Here is a 24,916-nt window from a genome sequence, read left to right on the forward strand (position 1 = left end):
GCCAGCCTGCCTGAAAGTAGACTACACATTCCCGGTCGCTTGCCTGTTGGCCTGTCAATTATGCGATTCCATATCTGCCTTGGCGGACTCACATCACTGGTCAATGGCAATCAGGCAGCGCAATCAAGGCCAGTATCACATCCATCGCATCGCGAGCAGCCATCAACTATGGCTGGCATTGACATTGATTTGATTTGAAATCGCATGGGACTTGAATGTCAGCAAACCACAGCACAGCATAGCATTTGCCAGGGTACTACACCATAGACTGGCACTGAGCTTCGGATGCAGCAAATACACGCAGGAAAGGTCATTGGGGATTTCCATTAATCTGCAAATATACTGCTCGAAAAACAACTTGAGGTCCTTACCTTGGTGAACATTAGTCACGTCTCGCCCTGACTAATAGTATTTTCTTGTAGGGCTTCCATTGTCCCGAAACGAACATGCAGTCATCTAGCTGAAGTTAATGTCAGTTGTCAAGCAAACACTCTTTTCACAACAGCCAATCTGGGGCATAACGCTTTCATAAATAACAATTAACAGTGCTCTCCAAACAATCCCCTAGGCCATTAAGTTGGAAAATATATGGGAATGTATACTACTTAAACTACTTGCCGTAGTTTTCTCTATTGCTTTCAATGCTTAAAACAATATTCTATGAGATAAGCATAGTTTCGATGAATAATCGCACAGCTCGCGAACAGTGTCAAATAGTCGAGATTTCGGGCACGATATTATCACTTGCTGGCCATGATTTACGGACTGAAGCAACGGCAGATGGAGTTGGAAAATGGAAAATGGGGGAAATAGGGAGTGGGGGCCAGCAGCTGCGTGCCGCATAAATGTGAGCGTGGGCATGTCGCAAGGCTGCTATTGATTTTCCATCCTCAAACCAGTTTTCACTTCAAGCGGGTGTTGCTGAACGCGGAGGAGTCGAGGCCCCGACATTCCAAAGTTGGTTTAGATAGCGTTGTTAGAGTTGTTCGCCACAGCCATATCAAGTGGGCGGGCGGGTGGCACAAACTATTTGCTGCGGTTCGGCTTCCGCACGGGCTTTCCCAGCTCCCCAGCCCCCCTGGAAAAACTTTAACTGAAACAAGCAGGCCAATTGTGTTTGCCAAAGAGTTGCGACTGGACTCGACAATTTGCCGTGTGTGTCAGCAGAAGGTTCCGCTGCTGGTCCTCGATGGTGGGTGATGGATGGTTGACCAGTTGTTTGCCCAGAGGCGGGAAAAAACTAGCAATCGGTCAGTGCATCAATCAATCAATCGTTCAATGAAAACGTTGACGCACAGCTTGATTAAGCCGTGGCCAATCAGCAAAGCAAACATTTTGCCAAATGATTTTAGTTTTTTTTTCCCCCCAAAGTTTGTCGCTGATTTGCGGAACGGTTGCTCTCCTCATAGCCGACAAACACTGTGCTGCTCTTGCCATTGTCATGTAATTTGTATGCTTGCCTTGGCACGAAAACGGCAATGATTTTACAGGCTGCCTCAAAATCGCTGGGAAAAATCATATTATCCCAGAGCCATCATCATCAACATCGTCGCTGTCGTTATCATCGTAATAATCATTGTGGCAGGCTTCCCGGCCAGAGCAACAGTTTCGGCCCAGAAACAAATTGTTATGCTCCGCCTTGGAAATCCATTAGAGGCGGCAAACAGAGCCAAAATGGCGCCCCCAGCTTACTAAATACTAAACTGAGCAAAATCCGTTGAAGATATAAGATCTACATTTTGATTCCTTTTATAACTTCCACTTAAAGAAACTTCTACTTAAAGAAAGGAGTTTTCTTAATTTACTATAATTTAGTCCGAGAGGCTTAGCAAAAATTGATCAAGTAATTTTTTAAAATCTCATCTTTTTTAAATTGAAAATTAAGAATATAATTTAAAATACCAGTTTAGTTGCACTGACACGGCACAACACTAAGATATAATTAGTTTAAAGAATATTTTGTATGTTTCGCAGAACTAAGAACGTTGAGATAATTTATAAAGTTTGATTTTCTATAAAAATTGAAAATTTTTAATTTTTAATAACTGCTTTTCCCTAAAAAGCTATTAATTTTGTTAGTGTATCTATGTAGTTTTGGTGCGGAACGAATAGGGTCAGGAGGCAAGGCTTTTTTGAAGGCAGAGGCAGAAAAAGGACCTCAAATTAATGAGGAAAAATGAAATGGAAATTAAGTTCGAACGGGTCCACATGAAGATTTTCCTGACATGTTTATTATCCGGCTCGTATCTCTGAGATGCTCCCCCTTCACTTTTAAATTATTCACCTTTACGCACCTGATTATGCCCTTTGCCGCCTTGGCTCTTGGTGAATATTGCAGACACGCGTCACTTTGTCTTAATTGAAACCAGACTGAGAGTTCAAGCCAATGTGACAAGGATTAAGTACTACCCAATGTGAAGAGTTAATTGAAAGCGTTTCAATTTCATTTCTTGGCAATTTATTTCGACAACCAAATCCACACACACACACATTTACACACGTTCGCACGAGTGTGTGAGTGTGGGTGTTTCTGTGGCTGTTAAGCGGAAAATTATCATTTCCTTGGCCTTTGTTCGCACAGTCAATGGATCTCGACCATCTAAAAGAGGATGGGGGGAAAACGAAATGAAAGGTTTTCACTTTGGTTTCCGTGCTGACACAAAGCCGACATTGCTATGTGTATGTGTTGCGAATGTTTGTGTGCTTAGGTGCGTGACAACGGTAATTTAGATATCCCAATATCTTGTTCTTTTCGCGCGTCTTTTGTTTTCGCCACAAAAGTTGACTTAAGGCTCGCCTGTCAACGCCACTGCCGCCATTTTGTGATTCTGCCGTTCCCTGTCCTCCTTTTCAGCTGTTTTTTCGTTATTTATTGACTCTGCCTCTGCCTTTTCCTTTTCCTTTTCCTCTTTCTTTTTAATTTTTTTCGTCCTCTTTATGGAATTTTTATCTCTTTTAATTTATATATTCTCCGCCTGTGCCGCCATAGCAGTCACAATTTAATTGCCGCTCTGGGTTTATCAAGAAGCAAACTTCGCGTATTTTTCCCAGAATGCTGCTTGCATTTAATGCTCGACTTGGCTGGCTTAGAAATAAGCCTTATTTCAGCATTTCTCTGTATTCTTTATGGCTCGCTGGCCTTAAGCAAACTGCCTGCAGATCTGACCACCTCGACGGTTTACGGGGCGTATGCGCAATTTGATGGCACACACACGGTAAATCTAGACAGAAAATATGAAGAACAAAAAGCCCCATAGCTGGCGATTTTTTGTATTCTCAGACGTAGGATTAACTCTACTGCATCAGAGTCCTGCATAAACTTTACATTCATATGGATCCTTTTTTCGGTTTTTATTTTTTACCGGCAAAGATGAAGCTGCTGATTCTGCGGCATTGTGTGAATTGTTGGCTTTCAAGTGCCATGGCCAATGCACCTGCAACTGCAAATTTCTTTCCCCTATTGTTGTTCAATTGGGTTAGGGGTTGGTAGCTGCTGCCGGTTTCATGAATCAAACATGACCAAAATCTTGTTATTTGCAGTTTTCTTCCTCTGGTTTCTTTTATGTACACATGTGCGCGGCTTTTTTTTTGTTAGTTGGAAAAGTTGGAGCTCTCACAAAAAAAATACCAAGTTTCGCCACTGTTTGTGGCTGCTACGTATGCATGGCATAAGCTTTTGAGTGCCTGCCACTTTGCTCTAAGCCTTTAAAGCGCTGAATTTTCATTTGGGAGTTGTGCTGCGGTTATGCTGTGGTCTGTTGCTTTTAATTGGCGAAGCCATACATTAAATTAATTTCCCCAAAATGCTGTCTCTTTGGATCTTCTGTACTTGCCTCGACAAGCTGAACACTCAATTTTAAATAGACTGACCTATGAATCTTATCAAAAAACCGAAAGTCTTTCGAGTGCTTCGAGTCATGCTGATGATTAGGTACTTGATTGATTAGTTGCTAATTGCCGCCATTTAGATTGATAAGATATGAGATCCCAAACACAATTCTATTGAAACTTCTGGGAGTCCTGCATTTGTGTCGAATTGACAAATTCCTTCCATTCCATTCACTGGCCAGTGAATGGAGTCCCATAAATGAATGAGTGGCTTTTTATTTGTACAAAGGGACACAAAGTGAACTCTAAACTGAAATGGTAAGCAAATGTCAGGCGAGTGAAGCGAACAGTTTGAGTGATATTGACAAAGGCAAATCCCACTGCCCACCCTCGCAACTATGATGGGAACGAAACGTGACGGAAAAACTCAAGTGGCTGGCAGACTTGACTGGAGTCGCGAGTGCTCCGCTTTTCAATTGTTTACTCGCCCCCGTGTTGATTGCTTTCCTTGGCTATGTCTTTTAATACCCTAGCAGTGAGTAATACCATTTTATCAAATAGCTATGCAAAACCTAACTCACATGTTTGCTTGATGGCTAACATTAAACATGTAAATCTCAATTTTATGTTTGCATAAATATTTCCTAAGGTCCTGGTTATTGGGGCTCAAGAAGAACAAGTGAAATTAAGGTATTGTTAGAGTTAAACTTAGTATAGTCAACGTCCTGCAAGGGTAAACACTTTTGTTTTCCTCTGCGGTGATGCATGTCTTTTGAGTCGCGCAAAAGACTCAATTAGGCGTTAGACAAAAGACGGTGGACAAAGCCATGTGCTGCATGGCCCAGAAGTTGTCGCTAATTCGCAGACAAAGGACAACTGGCAAGACGAGGGGCCTCGGCGGGCTTAATCGATAGCAAAAAGAAACGAAACGAAACGAAAACGGAAAACAAACTGACGATTGTCACGGACTGCCCCCGTTCGTTGTCAAGGTAAGACCGCCCGCACACACACGGGCCGTATGCGTAATGTCGACGGGGCGTATGAGTTGAAGTAAAGTGTGAGCCAAGCTTGAAGCGGGCAAAACTGAATACATTACCGGCAATCAAGGATGGTGGCGCCAGTCTGGCGAGCTGCAGGATCCGCTGCCGATGCTGCTGACACAATTTTCGCCGCTGCAGAGCTGCAGCTGCAGATACAGACACACAGATACACGAAGCTGCCGCCGAATTTGCAGTTGAGCTTGCCACGAACACCCGGAGGCTGTTGAACCGGACCACTCTGAACTCTTTCGCCCGTGCTTTCACCCGTGCTTTCGCCTGATTTTGTGGGTCTATGCAGTTTTTGTGCACATTTTCCTTTATCCTTTTTCCTTTTTAGAGGCTCAGGCACAGGCTCGGCAGCGGCAGCGGCAGCTGCAGTTCGCTTTGCCAAAAGTGAGAAGCGGTGGCCGGTGCGACGCTCGGTGGTCGGCGGTCAACGGTCAGAAAACAGGTTCAAATGTCGGCGACCGCAGGCGCAGGTCCTGCCGTTATTCACGTTTGTGTGTATGTGTGTGTGTGTGTCTGTAAGTGCCGCACAACTTTCCCAAAAGTATGCAAAGATATTTAGCCTAGTTTCGGCTCTTCAACATCGTTGGTGCTTTTCTTGCTGCTGCTACTGCTGCAATTTCTTGGCATTTTCACTTACATTATTTTCTCAAATTTATTTCAAATTTTATTTATGGAAGATCATTTCACTAGCATTTAACACTGTTTTTGTTTTTATTGTTTTTCCTAACACAACTCACACCAGCAAATACCTCTGCATCTGTGTGTATTGTTGTGTAGTAAAAATAGTAAAACGCTCGGCACTTAAAATAGGAGAAGCGCAGCAAAAAACCGTTTGCCGCTGCTCTCTTTTATTGTTGGTGTTATTGTTTTGGTTGTTCTTGTTCGTGCTGCTGTTGTTGTTGTTGTTGTAATTTCCGCTGCTGCGTGTGGAAATCACGGGAAAAACGTTACACGCTCATACGCCGGATAATGAAAGACTAACCTGCGAAGCGAGCCACTAACCGACTGGCCGACTGGCCGATTGCCTCTGAAAAACCGAGTGCGAGCCGAAGGGCGCACGAAGCGCAGCCGAGCGGCGGGGGAGAGGTCGAAAGATAAGGATACCGAGTGCACAGGATAAGGAACGGAACGGCAATGGAACACGGGTTAGCCGATAACAACACTGCGTCGCTCTCTCGCCGCCGCCGCTTCACTCTCCGCTCTCCTTGGTTCGGTTTCCCAGTTTTCTCTCGGTGCAGTGGCGCATTTGACAGGGGGATCAGAGTTCGAGGCGTTGGGGCCAACACCACCCCTTAGAAGCAGCACCACCACCACCCAAAACCCCGCCACCCGCTGTCTTAGACAAGCAAGCGCGTAAGTTTTTGACGCCCGTGTTAAGTCGGTTGGAAAAAGTTTTTGCTGAGTCCATATATACCCTATACTGCAGGCACGGTCTATCAACAATACACTAAAAAAGTTTTAAATTAAGCTATGGTAGTTTGACTTAATAATAATTATTTATTAGCCAAACTATCTTGACGTAACATATATTTTAGTAGCTAGTTTTAAACAGGACGTGTTAAACAATTTTATACGCTAATTTATTTTTTGTACTAAAAGTACGTGGTATACAAACTAAACCTGATTTAAAATATTTCAGACTGACTGTCTGCTGTCAACTTTTAACAATAACCTAATTGATAGGAGTACAACCGAAAAATAGCGTTCTCTCTGTATAATTTGCATTTAGTTGATTACGAAATAATTGCTGGTTTTTTTTATTCAACAACACGTTTAAAATAAAAATAAATTATGCACTCTCAGTATATATTATAATTGTCTTGCCTTAGTTTATCCAACAATAAAAACTTAATACACATTAATTTGAACAAAATGAATAAAAACGGAATATGGATATATTAAAATTAATATTTTATATTTTGTGTGTGTTTCTACATTAATTATATGAAATTTGAGCTTTCCAAAGAAATGCCAATCAATTGATGGATAACATATGTAGTCTTAAAGATGTCTTAGTTAAAGCGATGTTCTTTAAAAAATTACAAAATTATTATAAATACAACATGGAAAACTGATAGAAAACCAAATGAAAATATTATGAAATGTACACTGGGATACAACAATCTTTAACATGGATCTATTATCAGTAATTATTAAATATATAGGCATATTATATTTATTACAGAAATCCCACTCATGCCCGGCCACGGTGTCGTAGGGCATCGCAGTGCCTTCAAATGTGGAATCCCGAACAAATGCTCTTTTAGCGATGGCGTCTGCGTATGCGTTGGGGACCCCGACAGTTCGGCGGCGGACGGGGAGCGAACTGCGAATTGCGAGCTGTGCGAGGCGTCGTAAAAATAAATAAGCAAAACGGAAATTAATAAGACCCAAATGTTGCCGCTGTCGCAGCGACCTCCTAGGCCATAGCCTAGCAATGGCAACAACGAAAAAGAAGCAAAAGCTGCATGCCATTGCTGTAAATACAGCCGTAGGTACAGACACACAAACAAGTATTGAAAACATTGGGAGTGTGCAAGTGTGTGCTCACAACCTTTTCTGCCTTTGAATTTGGCTTCCATTTTTTTGTTGTGCGCCTTTCTATTTGTATTCGTTACGGACATGAACTCATTCGGCCGGGGTGCACACCGGGCGTATGAGCAATATATTTATGTTTATAGCCCCGTTTCCAGTTTGTGTGTAGGCATTAAAATGTCGCGATTTTTTTGATTGAAGATGACAATTCAATTCAGTGGATGAATTAATGAGATCGTAAAAAGATGGAACGTTTACGGAATAACAATTTAAGATATATGTGCTATTAAAGTCCATATTGCCTAAGTAAGTCATTTTAGACGGATAAAATTTAATCTAAAGGATAGAAAATTAAAGTTTACCAAGTTGTTTGTTCTCTTTTAACATTTTCCTTAATTTAATTAAAGAACACCGAAATACATTTGGGAATAAAACATCTTGAATTGTTTTTTTTAAGTTTTATTTATGTAGTTTTTTATTTTAATCATTGTTTAAATCTACAAATACATTTACAGCGGAGGGCGAAAGAACAAAAAATTAAAAATGTTTACTCATTGTTTTGTTGTTACATGCAAATTTTTACTTCTGCGTGTTGTTGACAAATTTTGTGTGGTTTTATTTTTGTTTCAAGTTCTTGCTTTTACCATCGAACGTTTATATAATTCTGCATTTGTTTATAAATATTTGTAGTCCATATTATGAGTTATTTATCTTTTGTTTTTGTCCTCGTTTGGTTTTTCTTTTGTTTTGCTTCGTTTTTTAGTTTAGTATCATATCTCTTTCACATCAGCATCCATCGATCAATATTATTAATTATTCAATATAATTTGTTAACAACTAATAATAATAATTTTGTTTAGTTTTTCATTTTCTTTCATAACTAACATGCCATAATTATCGTTATCTCCAATGCTAATGATCATATTCACTAAGTTAGAAAACAAGACAGTTGGAAAACAAAAACAGCAGCGAATCAAACTCGTATGCCTGGGCGTATCTCTCTGCGTGGGTGTGACTGTCGGTTGTTCTAGCCGATCTTATTGAATATCCACATATATCGCTTTCTGATTCATTTCTCACAGTTCAGATATCTCAATTAGCCAGCGGCCGCTGTGTCAGACCCACTCATTTGATAACGACAATGCCAAGCTTTGTAATTCGTTGAATTTCAATGTGGGTGGCCAACAATTTGACCGCTCAACCGTTCGTTACTGCCTCTGCGCCAGTGTTTATGTGTGTGTTTGCTTTTGGGGAGGCGTGTGCGGGCGGGGAAAGCGATAAAAACAAAGAAAAAAGTAAACACAATACTGCCTTGGGCTTGCCCCATTTTGGGGCGCTGTGCCGTGTAAAACTTACAAACATTTATTTTGAGGGCGCCTTTTTGTATTTTGTTTGGTTTTGTTTTGTTTTTTGTTCTGGGGCTAGGTTTCGGTAACGATATCTTTATCTCGACATCGAAATCGGGGGACTTAACCCCTCCGTATCTCTGCATCGGTTCTTTTGGGCTTAAATGCACACAAAGCATAATATTGCATGTCAATTGGTTTAAGGAGTTTATTTATAAACATTTAGTTGGTTTCTTTAGATTTTAACGAACTCTTCTCTGCAGATTCTCCGCGAATAGCCGGCGGGCCTCCAAACATCGCTCAGGGACCCATCTCCGGCGCAGATTCGTCGATTTCGTTAAGGATTCAATTTTGTTTTTCTTTTTCTTTTTCTGTTTTGGTTTTTTTTTGTTTTTTGGTGTATTGTATAGCTCCATTTATATAATCAAATTTTCCATATAATATATGTGTGTATATATATAAACAATTATATACCTCGTGTCGGTTCACATTTTGTCTTGTGGTTTTTCTGTTTATATATATATTTCGTTCTTCTGCGCTAAGCTGCGTTTTCACACACAAGTTTGCAAATTAAGTTCTGTTCATTTTTTGTTTTTGGTTGTTGTGGTTTTTATTGGGGTTTACTCTTCACGGCTTAATTGGTAACTACGCTAAGGTTTTTCATTGTTTTATTTTCCTCTTTTACTTTTTTATTTATTTCGTTTTATAATTTCTCTAAACTTCTTATATACTTTGTCTCGTCATGCGTTGTGTATCGGTGTGTGTAGGTGTTTGTGAGTGTGTCTGTGCGAGTGTGAGTGTGTTTGAGAATGCCTCTAGCTTTTCTTTTGGGATCTTGTTATTGTATAGATAAGCTTCGGCTTAAATAATCGTTTAATCCAGCTCGTTACGTTAATAATTTTACTAAAAACATGGTGTTGTTACTGTTTGCTTAGTTACTGGTTGTTCTTGTCTGGTTGTGATTGGTGTTTGCTTCGAAATTGTTGTTCGTTTTTGTTTTGTTTTGTTTTATTTTCATTTATACTTTATTTAAATCTTATTTTTAGCTTTAATTTATAATTTAAATTTACTTAACGTTTAAAATAATTATCGCTTGCATTTTTGTTTCTCCTCGGTTACTTTAAATAATTAAATTAAAAAAATAAAATATATCGTAATATGTTTCTGCCGTAGCTATCTGTAGCTGTTGTTGTTGCCGTTGCTGCTGCTGCTGTTGCTATTACTGTGGTTGTGTGGATTTTGTGGTTCATAAACATTACTATTTGTTGCTCTCCATAGTTTCTGGGTGTTTCTCCCTGTGGCTGAGGCTGTGGGTGTGTTTCTGTGTGGTTGTGTGGGAACATGTGGCTGTGTGTGTGGGAGTGTAGCAGTGTGGGTGTTTAATAGTATGTCTCCTGCTCCAACCAGCCTCCGGGGTTGCGACGCAAGTAGAAGCGACGGGTCTCGTCATAGATGAAGATGGCCAGCGCAAATGGAATAGCCGGGAACCACCAGACGAGTCTAGGTTTTCAAGGGAATAAATGATCATTATTTAGACACCTTTAAAGCGTTTCAACCTCTTCAGGATCACTCACTTTAGGGGGTACATGCGCAGACCCTTCTCCATGCCCGGGCAGTACGAGAGGAACGCGGCCAGCACGGTTTCGAAGATGAGGCCAAAGTTCAAAGCCCAGTTGCGCATGCCCTGCTGGAAGATGGAGTTACGACGCGTCTTACAGATGATCAGATCGGCCCATTGCACAACCACAATCGAGATAAAGAAGGCCGTGTGGCAGGTGTACTCCAAGGTCTTGCGGTCGCGGTAGGTCTATTGAAGTAAGGAAATACAATTAGAACTGCTTCACCAATATGTTCATAAAAACCGTTTTTGGTTAGCTATTCAAATATTTATCATATTATATACATTTAAAATTTCGTAATTTGCATCTTCTCGGAAGCGACTATTTAAATCATTAATCATTAATCTTTTGCTGATTTATTTTTATTTTTTTGTTGATGCTTGTACGAACAAGTAATTTGTGAAAGATGGATTTCGTTAACCAATGCTTTTGAAATATATAATTTGTATTTGTAAAACTCGTTTTTATTTCAAAATTGTAAGAATGAGTTGCATCACATATAAAAAAAACCAATATACAATATATATTTATGATCGTATAATCATGGCAATGCTTTGGATCAATAAAAAAAAACTTGCAGGTAAATATAAGAGTTTAGATACCAACTTACCCATTCTTGTCCGTAGGAGTCAGTTAGATCGTTGACGGCCTTAGAGTCCCACATCTTCCGAATGCCAAACAGTTTCCTGGGCAAGAAGCCGTTCTCAGCCATGATGACAAAGTACACAAAGAATCCGGCGGCGGCTTGGATCATTCCGATCTGTCCGTAGGCCATCGAAATCAACCTGGGTTAGTGAAGGGGCGGGGTAAGGTGGAAGTGGGGAGAAACAAGCAAATCTCGTTAGACAACTCTCAAAAGCAGGCTGCAGTTTTTCTTTTTGTGTGGGGTTTGGTTTGTTTTTCAGGACGCAAGACACTTCTCGTTACGGTTTGGCTAGCGGTAAAGTTTCGGGCATCGGACTGTGACAGGAACATGCGCGGCTTGGCCAAGGATTTTGTTTGTCGTCGAACTTTAAGGGCGTATAATTCTTTGTGGAAAGGCAATAAATGTTTGAAAATTTGCACACAGGAAGATAGAAGGGAAGAACACGTAAAACAAACACAAAACACTTAGGGAGGAACAAAACCCCTGCCCAAGGACCGCAACTGTCCGTAGAGTCCTCGATCCGAGTACTAATCCGTACTCGGGGTTAGTCAGTTAGATCGATGTTAGTGCCACTTTACCTTGAAGCTCTTTTATGGATTGTTTTAGCAAATGAATGTTTATCGTTTAGATTTAATGGTGTTATAATTTACTCTAAATAGCGTGAGTAGTGTCTGAGCAAATCTCATTAGAATATGTTGTATTTTTTTTCATCTTAAGAGCGCGTAAAAGCAAATCGTACTATTTATACTTGACAAAAAGCGTGAGGGCGCAGAATCGTTAGAATTTCTTTGTATTGTTTGGCTTTCTTACATTTTGCATTGGATGTGGATGTGAAAAGCAAAGTTATTGTTAATGCTAATTGAACATGCGATTAACTACAGGACATACAGTACTAAACATTCAAGACATAAAAGCGTGCCATTATAACTACGGTAAGCGAATGCAGTTCTACAACCTTTTCGTTTACTTACGTTTAAGGAAGTTTCAATCGAAATAAACATAAAACATAAACGCAATGATAAACTTACACTTAAACACGAACTTAAGAAGTATAAACATGTAAGAGTGTTGCACACAAAAATTATAACAAATCTTCGATGCCATTGTTGTTAAGTTGTACCTATTTTCAGCACACCCTCCCTCACATTCAGACTTACCGCGACTTGGCACTTGGAACCAGATTTCGGAACGAGTCTAAGTAAGGATTTGGTATATAACAATCATATGGTGTATCTAGAACACAACTTAAGCGATTTTATTTTTGTCGTTGGCTCGAACAAACTCATCTACAAGTAACGCACTAACTGGTCTAAGAGTAACGGCAGAAGCTTCGTTTTCGTGGAGTTTTTGTTCAGTCTTTTGCTTGTCTTTGAGCTTGTGGACATGCAAATATCCACATAATAAAGCTCAGTTGATTGAATGTTTGTTATTGTGTTTTCAGTGTGTGTATATAATTATTGGTTATTGTTTTTGCAGGTGAGCGTTGAGCGAGCGAGCGTTTTTCTTTGAACTAACTTTGTCAAATTCTCTAGAAGCAGCTGTTGGGCGTTTTTTCTTTATGACACTACAGTTTGCTAAACAGACACTTTTAGATTGGATACGAATTATGTTCCTGAATATTTTGAGCACACACAATAAAACTGTGTAAGGATCAAAGTTTGTTGTGCGAGTAACACGCCACAAAAGTAACACTTATAGTTAAGGATTTAAGTGTGGGATACATAAAGAGGTTATTTTTTATATTAAATTTAATGTAATTAAAAGATTCCAAATCGGAAAATATAAAAGATCATTTTAGGAAAGTAACTTCGGAATGGTTTTGCATTTTTGTTTTTGAATATATGAAAGATAATTTCATTCCACATTAAGAGTTTCAAAACAGAAACTGAAATCATAAGGAGAAACACTGGTAACATAGAAAAAGGAACGAAAGAAAACTATGTAAAACACAAAACCATAAGAAAGAGCAAATTTTTGAAATGTTCAAGAGTGTGGAATTTAAGTTCAAACAAAGAAAAACACAGGAACGCATCAGCAAACGAACAAACAGTCGCAAAAGTTTCAGGGTGAAATTCGGAATTTAGCATTCGATTGGTTGAATGTTATAGACTGATTAATGATCGGATCATCTGTTGCTTATTTGTTGGCCAAATTAAGATGCACAACACATCAAACAAAGATCAAAGTTGGTAAAGTAAAAGATGGTTGCATGTTTGTTCATTTTCTAGTTCTTAACTAATCAACTAAAAGACGGTAAACACTTGGATTTTGGAGTTTTTGGTTTTTTTTTTTGTTTTGTTTGTTATTAAACCTTAGCGTTAAGTTTGTCCTGACCTGCGGTTCACCAAGTTGTCGCGATACGGATCTCTCGGCTGACGCTTCATAATATCGCTCTCGGCTTGCTCGTAAGCGAGTGAAATGGCCGGAATCTTGCGGTATATGGCAATTAATGGTTATTGATTGTTCGGTTATCGGTATTTGTGCAAGTTGCAATTTTGTTAGTTGGTTGTTTGGTAATCAAAAGAAAGACATAACAAGAGTTGAAAGAATGTAGGGAAATACAAAGGAAAATCTGGTTAAAGTTTACAAATATATTTAATTATATTTGTATAAAATATTTATATAAATATGCTTGCGGGCGAGTAGAAAATACTTGTTCGTTATACGCTAATTAATATTCACTAAGAGATCGTAATAGATAGACAGAGTACTGAGGGGAGGACGGGAGGCAATGATAGTACCATCGTTAGGTATATGTTGTTGCATGTAAAATAGTATCTCTGTGTTTTTTTTTGTATAGCTCCCACGCACTTACGAAGCTAAAACTAATCTAGGGCAGAAAGAGCATAGAGCACCCAGTAACAATAAAAATCGATTTATAGTAAACAGTAGGTAGGTAGTTAAATGCGTAGTTATAGGGTGTATTAAATGGCTTAGAGCTTAAATTAAGCAAAGTCGTTGTAATGTATCATTATTACTAGGGGACAATTTTAGTCTGGTTTTTGATTGATTTCGATTGGGTTCGAAGGAGGTTTGTGTGAGTGTCGGTCAACTACAACTCAAAATACGTTTTAATGAATGACTGATTGAGAGAGAGATATAGGGCAAACTCTTGACTGACTGATTGATTGAAAGAATGATGCTGAATGATAGGATTTGACTCTAAGTTAAGAAAGAGTCGTGAATGAATTGATGTCGAGATCGAAGGATTTTCTACCGATAACAATAGAGTAGCATAAGTAGAAACGTACAGTATACAGACTCACTAAGATTACAATAGGCCTGCTCTTGCATAGAGTTAAGTTCTAAGATTTAAAAGATCTGTATTGGGATGGTAATAAACTATCATTTTACACATAGAAATGGACAGAAACCTCTGAGCTGAGCCCCCCATATTAGAAAACAACATGGTCATCACTTACCTTCGCACCGCAAAAACAAGCTCTTCAAATCAAACATTGAAACAAAAACCTGTAGAACTTCTACAGTAGGACATAAATTTAAATTAATAAACCAGGTTATAAGTTGACACAAATAAAAGTTAAAATTATATTCTGTTATCGAAAACAATAAATTCAGAGGTCACACGAAAGGTTTTTAGGTCCCAAAGTTGTATTTTAAAGCCCTCTAAGAATCATTGTAGAAAAAGAGAGAAAGTGAAGAAGAGAGCGAAAGTTGACCAAAATTAAGCAAGAAAGTGAAAGGCAAACTAACTGACTTTATGACTACAGGGATGGATTCAATTTTACTCCTAATCGAGTGAACAACTTCTAGTTATTTCAAGTGCAAAAACTTCCGAGATGTTAGGCTTTCCAAAAATTTGTTATTCTTTGTGGCTTCATCATCAAAAACTGATCAAATGTTTGAAAAATCTATTTAGATTGTATAATAAATATGTAGCTAAAATTACAAATACATACATCAGCGTATAATAATTGGATAAATTGCAATATTGCAAAAACAAATCAAAAGTGTTACAATATCCATAAATATTAAGAAATTACCAAAAAAGAAACCATACTTAATAATTTTGTATTACGTTTTTTTCTAGAAACAAATATTATATATGATTACCGTTGGACCTCGAGCCCAGATTTAAGTGTGCTTAGGAAGGACATAGCTTATTAGAAATGTTGGCGAATTCTCTAAGAACACACCTTGGATCAAGTACAATATTATTTAAATGGATTAATTCAATATTACTAATCAATTTGAATTACGCCTTGTACTATCTGAACGGATATATCAGAAACTAGAAGGATCTGTAGAATATTCAAGTAAATAAGGAACATTAAACAGAAACTGAACGAAAAGCTACCAAATCAAACATTAAACATAAAACATGGAAAACGTTTGTGGAATTAATCCAAATAATCAACATTCAACCGAGGAGTACTTAAGCTATTTTAAAATATGTAAGTTAGTATATAGAAAGACAGAGATATAGCGGATAATATAGAGATAAATAGAGTAAAATGATTTTAATTATCTTTGACTTGTAGATAGAAAGAAAGCGTACTTTGACTTTGGCTTGCTTTAAGGACTTTGGCCGACCAAAGTACAAATTTAGTTCTATGGTTTTCAATTTGCTTTTCATTGCGTGTTTTAAGAAAATTATTTGGTGGTTCAGAGTTGTAAAAAAATGCAAAATCTTGATTTGCGTTCGGATATGTGTCTTTTACTTTAAATCGATATTCGGTTCTTGCTGTTGTCTGCTTGCTTGATTGATAGTTGTTTGTTGGTTTTTCTGGTAATTGTTGTAATTGATTGTAGATCAGCACAGAGCGAAACTTTACCTTTCGTTGACCAGTTTATCTTGGAAGGGATTCCTCGGCTGGCGTTTCATAATATCGGATTCAGCCGTCTCATAAGCTAAGGAAATGGCTGGCACCTAAGCGTGCAAACGATCGTTTGTTGTGGGTTGGTTTATCGGTTGGTAGTTGGTTGAAGTGGAAAAAATAAATGAAATTAAATTCGATAAATTATGGAAACATAAACTCTCATTTGTGTGCTTCTGCTTGATCATCTGCCTGGGATAGTTTTACAAAAACTCTGAAAAATCCGCTGAGCTGAGGGAACGACAACGACCGCTGGTTCATTGGGATAGGGTATATCTTACAAGCTAAATTGCATAACTTAGGACTCCCCTTAAAACAAACTTAGGCTGTAGAAACTTCTTGGGCAATGGTTTATGTGTGGAGTGACGAACAGAGTTAAACATAAGGTAATGGAAATTCTCGAGTTAAGTTATCAAATAATATAAAGTATTCTGGGTTGGGTTTGTTGCTAAGGATCGTGTGCAATTGATAATTTTGATATTCAATTTTGCCAAATTTTACAAACTTAAATCCATTACAAATGCCAATCAATTTGTCTAATTCAAATAACGTCGAGAGGTGAATCTTACGGTTAACTCAGTGTTAGTTACACCACAAAACGAAAATCGTGAGCGATATGTTTCTGAGTTTATATTTTTGTGAGAGAATAACGAAATACGACGCACACCAATTAACATTTAGAGTAATTAGAGTATGGCAGATGAAGTCGGCATTCGTTTGGGCTAGATATCGAAAGTCGGGATGAGTGAATTGTACATGTGGGATCAGTTATATGCGTATGATGTATACATTTTATATATAACTTTCATGGAGAGGAACTTAAGAACGGTGGGCAACAAACTTGTACTTGAAATGTACAGAGCAGATGTTATTATGTATAAATGGGTAAATGCATGACGAAAGATCTGCCACCGAATGGACATATGTCACAGAGATGAGATTTGGGAGGAAAGCTGGTGGGGTGTGCATGTACGAGTGATAACATTCTTAAGAGTAAGTTGGGTAGTTAGTAAGCCATAAACGTGTCAACGGCTTGGTTAGATGTTTGCGCTGCCTTTCGTTTAGGCCAACTTATTTTAATACAATCCAGCCACATACACATAAGACATATGCTATAGTTATATGGTTTTCTCTTGATTTACGCTTTTCTTTACTTCAGACTTGTATTTTCTTTCTTTTTAGTGGTTGAGATTAGTGGGTGAGTGTGGCGGTGTGTGTATTAGTGTGGGGTAGAAATTGACTTGATTGGCACCTTGAGTTCACTAATTTATCGTTGAAGGGGTCACGTGGCGGACGCTTCATAATGTCAGCTTCGGCGTGTTCGTAGGCCAATGAAATGGCTGGCACCTAGGTATTGGATTATGGCAGGTAGTTACTTTAGCAACGGTTTACACAATTTCAGGTCCATTAAATCAATTCAGTTTGGTTGTGGCCTAGATCTGTGGGTAGCTAGAGGTCGGGTCAAGAGATAGAGCACTTAAACTACTCGATAGCCTAGCACTGGCGGCGTTCTCAAGCTCAAGCTGGAGCTTCAACTGGAACGGAGGCTAGGGCGGTTACCTCTCGTTGACCAGGTTATCGATTTCCGGATTGCGCGGCCGGCGCTTCATAATGTCCGCCTCGGGTCCCTCGTAGGCCAGCGATATGGCAGGAATCTGATCGCCAGGGCAGTCAGCCGCACAATTCACGTTCAATGCGAGTGTTAAAGAGGCTAGTTCTTAACAATTAACTGGGATGGGCTACAACTGTTACATTAAACTTGCCCGAGTGGCACTGACTTAATCGCAACATTAACTTTAATCTTTAACGGGTATCGGATTGGGGGCGGGGGCTAAAACTCACCATGTCAGTGCCCAGATCGATGCACAGAATCGTCACGGTTCCCAGTGGCAGTGGTATGTCGCAGAGGATGAAGGCCAGGAAGGGCGAGATTTCGGGAATGTTGGAGGTCAGGGTGTAGGCAATGGACTTCTTCAGGTTATCGAAGATAAGGCGACCCTCCTCCACGCCAGTCACAATGGAGGCGAAGTTGTCGTCCAGCAGAATCATGTCAGCAGCCTGCACAGGATCACATAATTAATTTAGACAATCGGGAAAATAGAGGAGAATATAAAATCCATATGGCGGCATCTCTCACTTACAATAAGATTGTCATAAACCAAAAACATGAAACTTGATGATGCAGAACGGAAAATAAAACTGTAATTTCCATGCTTAAAAACTTTTAACGCACTTTTAACATAATCCCTTGTTTTGTTTTAATAAGAAACAGCCTATCACTTCGATAAAAAACCATATTAAATGTTAACATGAAATCGTAAGTGTTTGGATAAGAAAAATATCACGCTCATATGTAAATTTAATTTTTAAATTTCGTTTAGAATGCCATCTTTGTGCGAAGAACTTATAAATTGCAGACCAATTTTCGTGATATTTAAACATCGCGTCATAACGTGCTCGAGTGAAACGATATCTTACCTGTTTGGACACATCGGAGCCGGCGATACCCATGGCAACGCCGATATCAGCCTTCTTCAGAGCTGGAGAATCATTGACACCATCTCCAGTCACGGCCACAATAGCACCCATGCGCTGGCAACCTTCAACAATGATAAGCTTCTGCTGGGGCGAGGTTCGCGCAAATACAATCTCAGTGTGGTAACGCAGGATTTCATCAAGTTGGTCGCTAGACACATCGCGCAGCTCGGCGCCATGGACGACGGCGGCCTTGGCCTCACGGGGATTGACTTCGGAAATGGGGATGTTCAAGCGTTGGGCAATGTCCTCGACGGTCTCATTGCCCTCGGAGATGATGCCGACAGACTTGGCGATGGCCTTGGCAGTGATCGGGTGATCGCCGGTAACCATGATGACCTTGATACCGGCCGAACGGCACTTGGCAACGGCATCTGGCACGGCGGCACGGGGCGGGTCAATCATGGACATGAGACCGACGAAGCGCAGGTTATCGATGGGGAAGTTGATGTCGTCGGTGTTAAACTTGAAGCCGGAGGGATATTTGTCGGATGGCAGCATAAAGTCACAGAAGCCGAGCACACGCTCACCCAGTCCTCCGAGTTCCATGTAGGCATTGTTGAACGCCTCCTTCATTTCCTCGTCCAGTACCTTTTCCTTGCCGTTGATGAAGATGGTGGAGCAGCGCTCAAGGATGCGCTCGGGAGCTCCCTTCATTACGAGCAAGAAACGCGGGTCGTTGGAATCCTCGCATTCGTGGATGGACACCTGGTACTTGTTGGTGGAGTTGAACGGCACCTCGGCGATTTTCTTGTTGCGCTTGCGAATGTTCATCACGTCGCCGAGGGCCAGTTCCATGCACTTGAGCAGAGCGGCCTCGGAGGCATCTCCACTGACCTCCTTCTTGAGGATGGGCACACCATCTTGGCCTCCCTTGAACTCGGCACGGTTACAGAGAGTGGCAATGCGAGAGAGCGCCTTGAAGCCAGGGCTGGTTCTATCGTATTGAACACCCGACTGATCCTCAGTGGTGTCGGCCTCGATGATCTGGTTGTCGAACCACATGTGAGCGACCGTCATGCGGTTCTGGGTGAGGGTGCCGGTCTTGTCGGAGCAGATGGTCGATGTGGAGCCTAGGGTCTCCACGGCCTCCAGATTCTTCACCAGACAGTTCTTGGAGGCCATGCGCTTGGCGGTGAGGGTCAGACACACGGTGACGGTGGCCAGCAGGCCCTCGGGCACGTTGGCGACGATGATGCCGATCAAGAAGATGACAGCGTCCAGCCAGTGGTAGCCCAAGATGAAGGCGATCACGAAGAAGGTGACGCCCAGGAACACGGCCACGCCGGTAATCAGGTGGATGAAATGGTGGATCTCCTTGGCAATGGGCGTCTCGCCGGTGTCCAGGCCGGAGGCGAGGCCAGCAATGCGGCCCATGACGGTGTGGTCGCCGCAGCTGATGACCACACCCTTGGCAGTGCCCTCGACGGCGTTGGTGGAGAAGAAGGCCAGGTTCTTGGTCTCCAGCGGATTCTCGTGGGTGAACTCTGCGCCGCGAGACTGCGGCTCCGACTCGCCGGTCAGCGAGGAGTTGTCCACCTTGAAGGTGCGCGCCTCGATGATGCGGATGTCAGCGGGGATACGGTCGCCGAACTTCACCTCAACGACATCGCCCAGGACGAGATCCTCAGCGCGCAGCGTGAGTTTCTCGCCCTCGCGGATGACGGTGGCGAACTGGGGTACCATGTTCTTGAACGATTCCATGATCTTAGAACTTTTCGATTCCTGCGGGACACATGCACTACCGTTAGTAACCCATTCTTATGCTGCCCAGATTTCGGGAAACACCCACCTGATAGTATGAGAAAATGCCCGTCACAATGACGACAGCGGAAAGTACAATACCCAGATACAAATTATCGTCGGCCGGTTCCTCGCTGGTGCTGGCCTGGATAGAATAGGCCACGAAGCAGAGAATAGCACCGATCCACAGCAACATGGCGAAGCCACCGAACAGATTCTTACAGAACTTCACCCATTCGGGTGTCTGCTTGGGTGGCGTCAGCGCATTGGGACCATCGCGCTCCAAGTTCTCCTTGGCCTTGGCGTGACTTAGACCCTGCAGAAGATCAGAGACGGTTCATTATACAAATCTAGTTCACATATCTACCGCAGACCAAACTCACATTCTCCGGATGTGTCTGAAAGCGCTGATACAAGTCCTCAGGAGAGATTTTATGAAAGTCGATATCCAACTCCTGTTTGAGATCATCTAAATTCTCCTTTTTGTTTACTTTGGCCGGCATCTTGCGTCTTGACTGTTCAATGCAGAGGGAAATTTTATTAGTGGGCGAAATTAATGAAGCACTGCAGTGAATAGACCCACAAGCCGACACAAAAATCGATTTACTTCATGCCTTGGTTAAGCCTTTGAAAAAGTGTAGAGTGTTCAGTATTACTCAAAGTGTTTGGTATTGGTTAGCGATTGAAGAAGGGAAAAGTTTACTGAAAGGGTTAGGATTCAAGAAACCTCCAACAGAGTAGACACCGTATACCATTATGAGTAAGGGATAATTTCAATGTTACCGGAACCATTGCTAACTACTTACCCTTGGTCAATCAACGTTATTACCTCTCAAAAGTTTTTTTAAACCTGTGCACGGGGACGTTATCGAATTGGGGCGAACCCATTCCGAACTGAGTTCGAGCGTGAGAATATTCAAAACGACCGGTCTAAACGTAAAGCTCTAGTAATCTAAGGCATGCGAAATGCGCGCTAAATGACGATCGCGATCGAAATGAGAAGAGCACGTAAATGAATTGAGGTGAACAAAACAAAACAACAGCAATTATACAAACCTATATTACGTATTCAAACAAAAGAAATTAAACAAGAATGACAAAATAAACGGGAAAAAATGAATGAAAATTAACTTTTCCTGTGTTGCCGATAAAAATATGTATATTTACTATGCATTAGCTGACCTCGAGAGCCTTTGAGTTAGCCAAAAAAGAAATAGAGTCGAAATAACATAAAATGAATTCAAATATTATATTATATATAGTCTTAGCAGCTGTCTAGTGTCTGGCATTCTATCTTTAACAGTGTCTATAAATGTTTCTCTTTTTCGAGAAGCACGCGCAATGTTTTTGGCTCTCTGACGTCATTGTTGGGGTTGCCATGCAATCAAGGCAAAAAAAAAAGAAACAAACAAATTAAAATTACTGATCATTTGGAAAATTTCTGAAAGCTGGCTAAAAACGATTCTGTATCAATACTTAACAATTCAGGGCAATATATTTTTTTAACAAAAAACTACTCTTAAGTGACTAGCATATGGAAAATGAAAAATGTTTCAAAAAAATTCAAAAAAAATTTGAAATGGCTAAGTTTATGGCAATATTATTGGCCACCGTTATACATAGCGAAGCATAGCTATTTATAGGTGCTGTAAACATTTCGCCAATTCCCTCTAAATGTCAACCGAACTAGGTAAATAACATTGGAAGAATGCCCAAAATTAAAAAAATATAATAAATAATAAGTGCAATTAAAGACCGGGAAAAGGGAAATCGATGGGATCGGAATGGGTTAGTAAAGCTCACAAAACCGAAAGGTAGCAGAGTGTGTGAAAAGTGAAAAACATAAATAAGGCTGATGAAAGATATGTATGTGTATGAGTGAGGAAAATTCGATTTACCTTGTACTGGCCATCGGCTGTGCGATTGTCGTCATCGGTGGCTATAACCGTGGCGACTCGATAGGAGTCCGCTCTCCCATGCTTCGCGCATGAATGTTGTGGTTTGGGTTTTGGTGGGTTGGTGGGTCGATTGGTTGTAGGGTGGTGTTTGATTGATGATGTCGATGATGGGCGAACAAAATAACGTATTTTAGGGGAAAGAGATAAAAATCAAAAATCGAACAAAACGAAAAACGAGCATAAACAAATACAAGACGTATACTATGGATATGGCTATATTTCTAAATAAAACTACCTCTGGTAAAGTGATGTAAATGATGTAATCAAGTCTTAAACAAAATATTTGAACGGATAAACTCACTTTCAAAGTCAATTACTATTTCAATAATTTAAAAGTAATTAGAAAAGTTTTGATTCCCAAAATTTTTAGATCGTTTTTTATAAATCAACAACAACTTGTATTTTTTTTGGTATTTTAAATTTTATTCATTTGAATTAAGATTTCGGATAAGTATTCTATTTATCATATTCTTGATTTCACTTTATCAGGGCTAGTCAATACCCTAATTACTTCTAAAGTACACACATGAAGATATAATAAAAATATGATATGTTTGGATGAACCAGATAAACTAAAAATACACTTAAGATAAACATTAATATGATAGGCTATGATGCATACAGTAATTCTGAACTCAAACTTTAGGCGTTTCAGGGGTCTTGCGGTTGTTGTTGGCCTGGCAACACACGATTTGATTTAATGATTCAGCGCAAATGGGAAATGGGAAACTTTTGCCAAGCTGCCAAAGGACAATGAATCATGTGTTATACACAGACTTCCAATAGAAAGGCTTTCCAGCAAGCGGTAGCCAAAATTCGACCCCATCGCATATTTCAGAGTGTTATCTGCTGTGCATCGTGACTCATTCATGGTGCGCTCCACTCTTATTATTTAAAAAATTACAAACAAAATGAGCAAAGAGCGTACAAATCAGCAAATACCGAATTCAAAAGATAAAGTATGCAATATAAGCACCATGCAAACTGAGGGGTCGAATGAAATCAAAACAAATCAAATTAATTAAAAATACGAATGTCTCGAGAGAAAAGTATGTATACACTAATAAATGCGATGGCGAGGGAAAAGGCGAGAACGCAAACCTGTCACACTCACATGGCAGCCAACGTACGAGAGTATTGGACTATATTCGAGAATCTTACGCTTTGTTTGGCTTTGCCTTTTTGGCCTGGCGTTTCTTGATTTATTTATTTTTATTATATGCTATTGCTTTCAAATTTTTTTGGTTCAATTAAGGATGCGACGCCAGCATGAAATAAATCGAATTGAGAATCGTGTCTACGGGGAAATGGCACTGAAAGGTTTCTCTACTTTTTGGCTTACGCTCTGTGGCAAGTTTTCAAGTAACTATCGATCAGCCTGCGGGGTGACTTTCGTATCTTTAAATCTGAGTCGCTGATTTTTCTCTCTCTAAGATTCCCTCTCAAGTGCTAGACAATCTGGTAGAGGAATTAAAGTTTAGATATCGAAGTTGGTTAGATTACGCCTTAAATGATAACTTAAGCTTACATACTACGCCTGCCTAGGAAGTGCAAAACAATTGTTAGCCGTGACTTTGGTGGGCGGAAAGAGCCTAGCTTTCCCACAATGGCGCTAATTCCGATTTTCCTATACAAATTAATTAAAGTTAATCGCGCTTTTCATGCTTCAGTTGATCCGAAACAATGCCAAGTGGCACAGCAAGTGGAAACAAGGGCCTGGGTTTTGGGTTTGGGGGCCAGGATGCAGATCGAGGCGATATATGTATATAAATCAAAATGCGACAATGGCCGGCCAGCCACAGAAAAGCTTACATAAGCCAGCGAAATGGAAAATAGCAAACTGAGAATTGAGAACTGCGAGCTGCGAGCTGCCATCCAGCGAGCCAATTAGGCGTACAGATACAAATGTATCTGTGGCTGCGCTCCAGCTGCTTCCCCGCCTGAACAGAACGGTTTGCGCACATTTCGCCGCAAACCATTTGGCATTTGAACTTGAATATCAATTTACAACAAGTCAACGGGGAAGTGGGGAAAGAGCGGTGCACCGAATTGACACGCTAATTGTTCAATCAATGCAAAAGTATCTGGGAAACGTGTAAAGCTGCGGGCGTAGCCAAAAACAAGCGAATTAAGCCGCACAAATTGTCGCCATCGGCACTTCGCTTTCGTTTCGTTACGTTACGTTTCGAAGGTGCATTCGCCGGCAGGTGAGTGCAAGCGTCGCTTTGAACCAGTTTCAAACCAGATTGAAGCGGCTCAGACGATCAGGTGCAAGGGGAAGGTGTCCAGTTGGAATTAATAGAATACAAAGCATTCGACTCGGAAATCAAAACCGTTTTCCTTGGCTCGATTTCCCCGAGCAACCGAAAAAAAAAACAAAAACCAGTTTAAGGGCATGATAACAGATCGTGTCTGGTATCTAGCATCTTAGAAATGCATTTTCACTCACCAGCTATCTGTGAACTCGACTTGTTTTTGTGAACCCCAGATACTGCTCCTCACTGCAAAGCCAGATGAGCTTTACTCACTGTTAATGATCTCAGTTCCCTGAGCATTCAATTGAAGCATTATTAACAATTCCTCGCTAATTGTTACCTTAATTTTCGCACGTTTGGCATGCTCTGTTTGAAGAACTCCAGCCCCCGTTTTTCCAAAACCCTAACGTCTCAGTTTCTTATCAAATTCGCTCTTGTAAAAAAGACAGGTTATGTAAACCCGACCTCGAGATTATGAAAACCTTAGATAAAGTTAACTTAAATTAATCATGCTTGCAGCGGTCAAGGTAAATTATAAATGATTTAGGCAAATACGTAAATGAG

General features: G+C 40.4%; 2 protein-coding genes across 8 annotated transcripts in view; both read right to left on the minus strand.

The window, feature by feature from the left end:
• LOC108140551 (sodium/calcium exchanger 3) overlaps window positions 1–5,855 on the minus strand; it is a 35,815-nt gene extending 29,960 nt beyond the window's left edge. Inside the window, exon 1 of one of the 2 annotated variants that reach the window (XM_017263405.2) lies at window positions 5,515–5,855. The gene's annotated coding sequence lies outside the window, so the exon portion shown is untranslated. Of the gene's footprint in view, window positions 1–4,924 lie in introns of both variants that reach the window. The other variant, XM_017263403.2, reaches the window with a different exon arrangement.
• Window positions 5,856–7,855: 2,000 nt separating this feature from the next.
• Window positions 7,856–24,916, minus strand: part of LOC108140511 (sodium/potassium-transporting ATPase subunit alpha) — a 28,066-nt gene continuing 11,005 nt past the window's right edge. For 2 of the 6 annotated variants that reach the window (XM_017263297.2, XM_017263300.2), the window contains exons 2-10: window positions 22,038–22,118; window positions 20,523–20,654; window positions 20,189–20,455; window positions 18,340–20,121; window positions 17,704–17,919; window positions 17,114–17,208; window positions 10,988–11,162; window positions 10,333–10,565; window positions 7,856–10,258 (exon numbers count right to left, since the gene is read on the minus strand). In XM_017263297.2, coding sequence (XP_017118786.1) covers window positions 10,138–10,258; window positions 10,333–10,565; window positions 10,988–11,162; window positions 17,114–17,208; window positions 17,704–17,919; window positions 18,340–20,121; window positions 20,189–20,455; window positions 20,523–20,654; window positions 22,038–22,118 — 3,102 coding nt within the window. In that variant the 3' untranslated portion in view covers window positions 7,856–10,137. Of the gene's footprint in view, window positions 10,259–10,332; window positions 10,566–10,987; window positions 11,163–13,357; window positions 13,453–15,819; window positions 15,915–17,113; window positions 17,209–17,421; window positions 17,517–17,703; window positions 17,920–18,339; window positions 20,122–20,188; window positions 20,456–20,522; window positions 20,655–22,037; window positions 22,119–24,916 lie in introns of all 6 variants that reach the window. The other 4 variants (XM_017263299.2, XM_017263302.2, XM_017263298.2 and 1 more) reach the window with 4 other exon arrangements.

This window comes from Drosophila elegans, unplaced genomic scaffold, assembly GCF_018152505.1.
Source record: "Drosophila elegans isolate 14027-0461.03 unplaced genomic scaffold, ASM1815250v1 contig_476, whole genome shotgun sequence".
In the NCBI taxonomy this organism is placed as follows: Eukaryota; Metazoa; Arthropoda; class Insecta; order Diptera; family Drosophilidae; genus Drosophila; species Drosophila elegans.